The 10,381-nt window shown below is 42.6% G+C and overlaps 1 protein-coding gene across 1 annotated transcript in view; it reads right to left on the reverse strand.

The window, feature by feature from the left end:
• Nucleotides 1-8,694, reverse strand: part of LOC306818432 (rho guanine nucleotide exchange factor 7-like) — a 17,595-nt gene extending 8,901 nt beyond the window's left edge. Inside the window, 7 exon segments of the mRNA XM_079336021.1 lie at nucleotides 731-769; nucleotides 771-823; nucleotides 2,817-3,021; nucleotides 3,127-3,251; nucleotides 3,338-3,422; nucleotides 6,588-6,671; nucleotides 8,214-8,694. Coding sequence (XP_079192147.1) covers nucleotides 731-769; nucleotides 771-823; nucleotides 2,817-3,021; nucleotides 3,127-3,251; nucleotides 3,338-3,422; nucleotides 6,588-6,671; nucleotides 8,214-8,378 — 756 coding nt within the window. The 5' untranslated portion in view covers nucleotides 8,379-8,694.
• Nucleotides 8,695-10,381: the final 1,687 nt, after the last annotated feature.

The following is a 10,381-nucleotide window of genomic DNA, read 5'->3' on the forward strand; positions in this document are numbered from 1 at the left end:
CCAGTTGAAACAGAGAAAAATAAACCTTTCTGTTTTCTACTTCAGCCTGAGAAACAGCTTCAGGACGCGTCTGACCGACTCAGGTATCTGCACCAGAGACAGACTGACTGAAGAGGACTGAGCTCCATGCATTATTAAAACACACACTGACACACACACACACACACACACACACACACACACACACACTGACACACCAGCAGCAGAAACCAGCCCTGCGGCGAGGGCTGCCCCAGAAACCACTGGAATGGAAGAAATAACCTACATTTCATCGCTCACACAGACGAGGCAACCAAGGGAGCTATCTGATGATGACACACACACACACACACACACACAACACACACACACACACACACTCATTAATCGGCTGTGTGGATGAGAAATAATTGATTGTGACAGTTTTGAAAAGCAGTAACACGAGCATGAACTCACATCACTCCGCTGCACCATGAAAGAAAAATGACTTCTGCCAAATATTTTAAAGTCTCGACGTCCTTCAAATTCAAAATCATTATTTTATGTTAACAGTAGAATCAGTAGAAATATTTGTAAACCCAACGTTCAAAACGTGGCCCCTCCTCCTGGGCTCCCCAGAAGCCCCGCCCCCTGCAGGACGCAGCGTCTGTTTACTGCACTGAAATATTGGTGTTGATTTTCTTTCAGCAGTTATTCATCATATAAGAATAACACAACCTTTAGCACAGCTTCTTCATGACATCACACTCACCACATTGTAGTACGTCTTGTTGATGATGGTGGTGTCAAAAACCTTTGGGCGGACTCTTCAGAGTGCCTGATGTCTGCTTCTCTAATGTTTTATCTGAAAAAATGAGGAAATGACTTAAAGACCCGACAGACGAAGAAAGGGACATCAAGTTCAGCTCCATCTGATCATACGAACCATAAAATCCAGAATATGAGTCACAGTCATCAGGTCAAAGCAAACAGGAAGTGATTGTACCCGAGCTAAAAAGCCTCTGCATGTTTCTAATAAGCTCCAGCAGCAGAAAGCTGCTCAAACTAGGATCAATGTTGGAGATGAAACATGGAGAGAGGTTAGAACGCAGAAAGCTTTACAGACCCATGCAGAGCTGGCTAAACACTGAAGCTACAGTGTCCTCCACATGCAGAGCTGGCTAAACACTGAAGCTACAGTGTCTCTACATGCAGAGCTGGCTAAACACTGAAGCTACAGTGTCTCTACATGCAGAGCTGGCTAAACACTGAAGCTACAGTGTCCACCACATGCAGAGCTGGCTAAACACTGAAGCTACAGTGTCCACCACATGCAGAGCTGGCTAAACACTGAAGCTACAGTGTCCACCACATGCAGAGCTGGCTAAACACTGAAGCTACAGTGTCTCTACATGCAGAGCTGGCTAAACACTGAAGCTACAGTGTCCACCACATGCAGAGCTGGCTAAACACTGAAGCTACAGTGTCCACCACATGCAGAGCTAGCTAAACACTGAAGCTACAGTGTCCACCACATGCAGAGCTGGCTAAACACTGAAGCTACAGTGTCCACCACATGCTGACCTGTGTGAGAGGAGGGGGGGAGACAGCTCTCTGTGATGATTAGAGTTTAGACTGCAGTACTCATTTTAAACACTAGGGGGCGGAGCTACAGACTGCTCCTTTAAGGCTGCTTCACTTCCTGTTTGGATACGACCCTGCTGTTACTTTGATTTCTGGTAGATTGAAGCGAATGACATCAACTTAAAAAACTTTTTACAGATGGAAAACATCAAACAGGGAAGAGGCTTGTCTACGTAACACGCTAAATAAGCACCTTAATCATATGAACATGTTAGTACTGACATGTTGATCACCATAATAGAATCTGTACATGTGGCTCTATCAGATATGGGACGTGTAGGTAACGGCTGTTCTGTCTGGATACAAGAAGTCTATAAATACAGCGTTATAACACCTTCAGTTCAGTCTTGGCAGAAACATGCAGACTCTCCTCCTGTGGTTCAAACACTCCCTGAAGGGCAGCTCAACTAAATGTAGGACGACCAATGACAGGAGGCTTTAATGCACTGACTCATGCTGGGGCATCTTCCTGCCCTGAGCAGGCAGTCACATCCTTAACCTCACTGTGCGGTTATCTGCAGACGCTGAGATGAAAGCTCAGAGTCTTACAGGCATTTTCTGGATAAAAGGGAGCTTGATGTACTTTTTGGGATTCTCTGTCTGGCACGAGAAAGGAAAGAGCTCCTGTTAGCGGAGGCTAATATAATGAGGAAGAAGTAAACAGAGCCATACTCTGTCAGACTTATCGTCTGTTTCTGACCTCAATCTTGGGCGCTGTAGTGGAAAACGTAAAGCCCAAAGACGGCTAATTAGCCTATGGATATTTCTTTTTAAGATTCCTACAAAGGCTGGTCTCTAAGAAGGATCAACACACTCAGACAAGCCTCGGCGTGCTGCATTCAAGGACCGCCATCCTCCCCTGCACTGTTCTGCTACCAGCTCACAAACAGGAAGTTTCTTTTTAAACAGCGGCTCTGCAGCTTCCTGTCTTTGTTTGCTCGTGGAGCTTCCTTCCTTCCTTCCTTTGGCTCCTTGGTTCAATCCACAGAAAGCAACACAACCGACCTGCACAGTGCGTGAGGATAATGCTCTTACAGGCTGAGGGGGGTTAAAGCCGTACAAACACAAAGAGTCTTCAGATTGAGGTCAGAAATGTGAATTAACACAGATTTTCCATATTCTTGGAAAACTAAAAACCCTGCGTGTGTCACAGATCTTTGACGTAGAAAAGCTTTTTGAACATCATCAGACTCTGTGAAGGTCGCTGCACCCACCGCCTCCTTTCAGCTCCCGGACGTAGTTGCTGGGGAACCATCCAGACTTGCCGTTGACAGAGCCTTCCCACCAGCCGCCATCCTCCTGCCGGCTCACACTGATGATGTCACCTTTGGCGAAGGAGAGCTCGTCCTCATTGGTCTGCTCGAAGGGGAAGCGCGCTTTGACGAGGATGTGTCCGCAGCCAGCGCCCTCCGACATGTCCTGAGACGCAGAGACACACCACGACTCAAACACAGACTCGTCCGCTTTCGTCCGCGGTCGGCACGACTCCTGAGATACGGTATTGCCGTCGTCATGGTAACTCACCAGACTCCGGTACTGAGGCTGCAGCAGTTTAGAGGAGCGAGGCTGAGTGTTGGAAGAGTCGAAAGATTTGATCCTGGATGAAGACGAGGGCGGCGCACACACGCTGTCTTCAGAAACAGCCGGCTCTGCAGACAAGGGAGGAAAAATCCTAAATCAGAACACATTTAAGAGGAAGACGACAGATTTAACATGAGGAAAACACAAACGTCACCTTCTGTCACTTTGTTCAGCACCACCAGGGAGTTGAGGACCTTGGAGAAGTTGAGTCCCTGCAGGAGGTCGTTCACCTCGAACGCCTGACGGAGGGAGAGAACAGTTTGAAGACATGAGGCTTCACTGAAGTACAAACATGCTGCTTGAATCCATATTTCACTTTGTTATGAGTTGACATAAAGAAAACATAGCTAAGCCTATAAATGAATACAAAGTTCATCCCTGCTCTGACTCCAGTCTGCTGCAGGATTACTCAAAGTCTGAGCTCCCCCTTCTAATCTCTGTTACACACACACACACACACACACACACACACACACACACGGCGTGAAGGTGGAGCAGAGTCAAAGTGAAAACATCCGGATGTTCTGTCCCGAGAGGAGCGCGCTGAAAGCTGGAAGAGGATCGTCTCTCTTTAATCAAATCATAAAACCTGCGGCGCTCTTTAATGCCGCCCTCCTTTAAGAAGCCACTTACTTTGATTTATACACACAGGCTGATTAGCATTCACAGTTCAAACACACTTTCATCTCCTGCACGGGCATGTGGCCACGTACGTACAGTGAGAGGCTGCAGTGCACCATCACATCACCTCCTGCACTGTTTTCTTTATGTACAAACAGGTGGAGGAGAATCCTCACTCATGGAGGAGAGGTTTGGATTCTGAAATATGAAGCAGCACGTCTCCTGAGGGATCGTTTGGTTTTAAAGGATTTTGCATGAAAGACATTTTAGTAAGTACTAAGAGAGACGTTAGGTAGCTCATCCAGGATGCACGTCAGCGTGAGCTGTGGCAGGAAGCCGTCAGCGTAGCGTCCAGAGCATGGAGGCTACCAGGAGACAGGCCAGCAGCAGGACCGCTACCTCTGCCTTTGAGCAAGGAGGAACAGGAGGAGCACTGCAACATGACCTCCAGCAGGCGTGTGTCTGCTCACACCGTCAGAATATATATATATATATATATATATATATATATGGGGTTTAGCTGACTTAATTAACTTTGGTCAATTTTGAAAAAAATATTAAAAATAATCTTCATGTTTTTATTCATTCAGGATCTCAAGAATTTCCAGCAAAAGAAAGAAAAAAAAAAACTTCTTGAAGATGTCACGTAGCTTTGAGAAACACAAGAACACGTCTGATTTAAATGCACAAATCTTGAAAGCAAAGTGGTTGTCATGACGTGAATGCATGTGATATAAATAACAGCAGCTTCTTGCAGAAACGATATTAATAACTACAGAGGGGAAAAGTGTGTTTCATGTTGTGCTGGCAGAATCGATGGTCTGCGCAGCATGCCGCAGAGATTAGTCAAACACAATCAAAACACCTCCAAAGCCCTTTAATCTGCTGTGAACCACACACACTCACCAGCTTCTGCCAAGGTGTCGACGGGGACCAAACGCCAGCTAATCATCTCGTCTAAAGTCTGTTTGACTTGAACGAACAGAAAATATGTGATTTAGATGCTAAACTGTTGATCTGTGCTCAGCCACAGTCACACATGATGCCGTCTGCTCTGTAATCCTGCTCTGTTGGCTCGTCTGTCTGAGATCCGTCTACAAGGAGAATTACTGAGATGATGTCACCCAGGCGGCAGGAAGTGAAGGCCCTGGCTTCCAGCTAACATGGATGTCATGCCTCTACTCAGCCTGATTGGAAAATCCACTGGCTGTGTGACATGTTGCATTACATCAGCTCTCCTCTCTTCTCCTCCTCTTCCCTCTCGCTACAACCAATTCAAGGTTTTCCTTTTCTACATCACTCCTCTCTGAGCTCTCATGGACGTCAGGAAGTGTTTTCAAAGTCTGGACTGAAGCAAAACCTGGTCAAAGGTCAGCAGCCGGGGACTCCTGCTTTACATCATCTGTCTCTTCACGTTATGACTGAACCGCTTTTTCCACCGTACAGATCAATAATATGTGTGTGTGTGTGTGTGTGTGTGTGTAACACACTACTCACTAGCCCTCTTTAATTCAGGTCAGGATGATATCATTTGGATTGATTCACTGTCTAAACACACCAAAGCATGCACGCTAAACGCTGATGAGGAATAAATCTAGAGAAGAACGCCGACAGATTTCTGTCTTTGCATCTGGACATCTTTGTGCCAAACATTTCTACTGCTGATTACTCCCAACAACACGAGGGTTAGCATCAGAGTAGATTCAGAGCTCCATAAAGCCAGAGTGGTGTTGATAATTAAAACCAAAAAAGAGCAGAGAAAAGATTGTAGCTACAACACGGGTAAACTCATCTATTCAAACAGAGCTGTACCCATGAATCATTTGGCTCATGTTTCAAAATAACAGAATACCCCTTTAATAAATACTGCGTAAGACGCCCAGATTAACAGACTTACTTGAAGTTGAGAATAACGTGAGTGATTTAACGATGGATTTCCAACAATTAACTGTTTGATTACCAAACAGAAAGAGCACGAGCCAAAAAGTCTGTCCACATCTTGACAACCTAAAAGTACATTCTATTTACAACAGGTTATTACGATGTCATTTACAAACCCTCAGTTTGTGTTTTCATATTTTGAGTTTACGATATCGATCTTTTTAAAACGATATCGATGTCTTTTTTGATACAATGGCAGCTAAACGTCCTAAACACCCTCCATTGGTTCATTGTTGTTTTTAATGACAACAAATGAAACAACAGTTATGTGCAGTCATTGTAATAAACAAAACATTGCTGTAATGGCATGGACAAAAACTATAATATAAAGTACCCTGGGGGCACTGAGCTCAAGTCACAGCGCCCCCAGTGGAGAGAGGCGTCATTACAAGGGAAAAAATCGATCTCAGGATTTCCCTAAATCTTTATTGAATTGGGGAAATCATAATTGCAATGCATTGAGGAATGGCTATTTCTAAGCAGCCCTGTTATCACAGGTAGTTCTGAACAACAGTTTTAATGAGAGAAACCTAAAACTACTCCTCCTTTTCTTTTAATCAGCTTAGAAACAGACGTTCAATCCAAAAAGTAAAACATTTACTTTACATTTAAAGTGTAAATATATTTAAAACGCTCCTTCAAAAGAAATATCGGGTTAAAAAAAACAAAAAACATCGTAAATATTTATTAAAGGTGGCTCGTGCGTACGAGTCGACGCAACGTCTCGTGCCGTCAACAGGAGTAACGGCTCAGCCTGACGTCACGTGACTGATAAACAGCGGGATATATAACTTATAAATGATGGTTTTAATGTGTTTTAAACAGGTTATTAATGAACTCACCTCCACACAGAAAGCCCCGCAGCCTTTAATAAATTCGCTGATGTTTCTCTGACACTCGCTGTCGTTTCTCGGCTCCTGGAAGAACTACAAACAAAAAAGTGACTTAAATTAGCTTAAAATGGGGACAAACAATGTTAACAAACTGTTTCTGGAGGTGTTAAAGCTTATTCAGCATTAAAAACAACCTTATTCCGGGCGGTGTGTGTTTGCACTTGCTGCTTACAGGAATCAAGCTAGCTAATCAGCAACACTTCCGGTATGAACTTTCAAAGTAAATTGTAAATTGAGAGGCGTGACACACTTTTATGCTCTAAATCGGATCTTTAAGTCAATTTCTAAAATGCCAGAGTGTTTCAGCACACTTTATATTTATTTATCTACTTCTGAAGGATCACTACGTCGGGTGTTTCTGTTAAATTACATTCAGTTTGCTATCTCTGAGGGAAGTTGGATTAAAGAAAAACGGAAATGACGTCAACAGGTTAATAGTCCATTGTGTTTGCAGGTAAACAGTGATTATATTTAGGCACACTGTGGATTTGACAGTCTGTCGTGGTTCTGGTAACATGTGGACTACATTACTGTTGCTATTTTAGGACGACAAGTTTTAAAGTGATAAAAGGTTTAGTTTATTGTAAGAACATCAGATCTTAACTGTTATTTATCTTTCTTCAAACGTGTATCATGTCTGTGTGTTAGGCCTGTTTTATTTACTAACTCAGCATTCAACTTGTGGTTTCTGTCTCAATGTCTTACTCTTTTTCATTTTTTAAATACATTTATTTTTTATGTGTTTTTGCAGGCTTTTGTGTTTTATACGGAAGCCCTAAGAGGACATACATCCATGTGTTTCTATTTATTCAGTTTTACATTTTTGGTTGTTTACTCGAGATCTCGAATTGTTTATGTTCTCATTTTTGTTCTGTAATAACGAGTTAATTTAAGCCTTTTTCTTCAGATTTCTGGAAATTGAATTGTCACTGGAAAACTCGCGTTATCATCAGGAATATGTGGAGAGCTCAAGAAAACAACCAACATGTGTTCATTATCCTGTCATACGTCTATAAAGCGGGGTAAATAAATTGTTCTCATCGTTGCAGGAGGACATATTTAAATCAAATGCTTGTCTCTACGTGTTTATGTATTTTAAAGCAATCTTCTGGGATTTAAGCGGGGCAATATAGTGTCTTGTGTTTGCATTTCTGTCTTTTTTAAGTGCACTGGGATGCACTTAGATAAATGATTTTTTTTTTTAAATGTACAAATTTAAAACTTCATTTTTCCCCCTGACGACAAATACTGAGAACACAACAATAGAAGAATAACAATAATGTAGGTAACTATCATTAATCTAAGTTATATTAAAATGATTTAATATGTGCCTAATGGAGTTCATAACAGGAAAAAACACCTGCTATAATAAAAGCATTCATTTCTTATTCGTAGAAACTTAAATGTTGTAATGTCTCATTTTAGGCAGTGGTTACTGGACCATTTCAATTTGAGGCTCAAAGGTTCACTGTGATTTTAATTAGGGGTTTCCTTGCATAGCTGCTATTTAAAGGTTTTCAGTATAAACTGATTTAATATATTTAATCGTGTTTTTTTTATTGTTCTTGCACTCACCCTGTCCACCGTCCCGGGTCTGAGTCGCTCCAGCAGCCGGCACAGCACCGCTCCATCCTGCAGGGAGGTCTGCAGGAAAGCCTCCGGGTCAGAGATGCTCTTCTTCGGGGACTCCAGGACTCCGAGCGTGATGAGCCACGTAACCGTCTGCTCGGCCGAATTCATGTCCGCGTCTTCTTCTTCAGAACCACCAAACAGCAGCAACACAAACAGCAGCAGAGACCGTCAGTGGATGCGGGACTGCTGCTCCGTCCACACTGGGACAGAAGGGTCAGCCCCGCCTTGTTTCAACATCACAGTCACCTCACACACACACACACACACACACACACACACTGAGCGGATCTCACGCTGATAGTCCCAAATAAATATATATATATATATTTAAATAAGAAACAAAGGCTTTCTTTCTTTTAAAGGCTTCTGATTGTCTCTATTTCAGCGCATGTTGCCTTTTGCTTGTGCACAACTGTGATATTCAAAACTGCGTCAAGTTAAACACTGTGTGACACGACTTCCGGTTACAGTGTTCAAAGTAAGAGCATGCGCGTGGCTTGGTATTTCCTTTACTGTATTTTTAAATCTCGTTTATGCTTGATGTTTTTGTAGATTATGTTTTAGAAGCACGTGTGTCTTAAAGTGCAGATCAGCTGACCTTTCACGAATGTTTGAATAAGATACTGGAACATAAAGATCCATTATATCGATTAAAATATGGTTAAAAAGGCTCGATGTGTTTGAGTTATAATTATTTTTTCAAAAACAATTTAAAAACAAATCATCCATATTCATAATGGTATAATACACTTGTCACTGGTTGTACGTATAGTACGTTAACGCGACCTATAGGTTGTTTTATTCTGAAGGCACGTCGTGTCACTTCCGTTTAACTCGCGCTATCTTTGGTGATTGGACGAGGCTGAGAGCAGAACATGACAGGACCGTCCCACATACACTCATTAAACCTGAGGAGGTTCAGAGGTGACACATACAAACACATGGAGCCGTTTTTAATGACAACATGTCAACATTATAATAGATAATAATAATATTGATTGTTGATTGTTCTCAGATGATTATTTGTGACCACATGTTGAGTCTTAATGAAGCTCAGGAAATAAATAATTAGTGTCAGAAGTTCAAAATAATGATAAGTACAACATATTCCATGTAATACTGTGGGAACATGAACATAAGTGACTTTCACCTGTTAAACAGGTGTCTAGCGCCCTCTGGTGGACAGAGTACTAATTATCCATGCAAGTATTATATTTCCCATATTGAACCGAGTTTAATGTGAAAGCATGTTAAACAGTGATGTAGTAGAAGGATGTTAGAGGATGGTAAAGACATTTTCTCGTCTTCTGACTTGATCTGTGTTGTCACTGAGGGGATCATCAGCTCACTCTCTACACAGCTCCCTGATTGGTCCTTTAAAAACGTCCAGGTCTTCATGAGGGAAACGACAGAAAACACTTTGGTGGAACTTTGACTGAACTTCCTGCAGATATTTCTGTTCATTATTTTAAGAGCACTGACCTGCAAACATAGACAGCTGCTTTCACTTCCTGTAACTTTCTCACAACTCTTTATTTATGCAAACAGGTTCTTTTAAAAGCACGCAGGTTTTAATCATCTGACGGAAAGAGAGTTGAGACTTTGATGCACGACAGGATGTCACACTAACATCATGTCACCCGTCCCATCCAGGCGTGAAGCTTATAAACCAAAGTACACAAAGTCAATTACACATCCATGTGTTTCACTCTGCCAGGAAAATATGAAAACATGAAAGTGCAAAAGCACACAGAGCGCTTTAACAGAGTCCTTCATCACTGTCACACACACACACACACACACACACACACACACACACACACACACACACACACACACACACACACACACACACCTACACGCCTACACACACACACTGCCTGTTACGACCTCAGCGTGAGCTAACCCTGAAATAAAGAGGGTCAGGGGTCAGGGGTCACTCATCCAATCAAAACTGCTGAGTCATCAAAACATTCCCCCCGTACAGTGTGTGTGGATGGAGACATGAGCTAATCACACCTATTTGTTTTTTTTGAATGGGTGTGTATGTGACTTCCTGTGCTGCTGCAGCCAGCCTCTAGTGGACACTCCAGGAACTGCAGCCAGCCTCT

The sequence above is a fragment of the Symphodus melops genome (genome assembly GCF_947650265.1).
Source record: "Symphodus melops genome assembly, chromosome: 23".
NCBI lineage: Eukaryota > Metazoa > Chordata > Actinopteri > Labriformes > Labridae > Symphodus > Symphodus melops.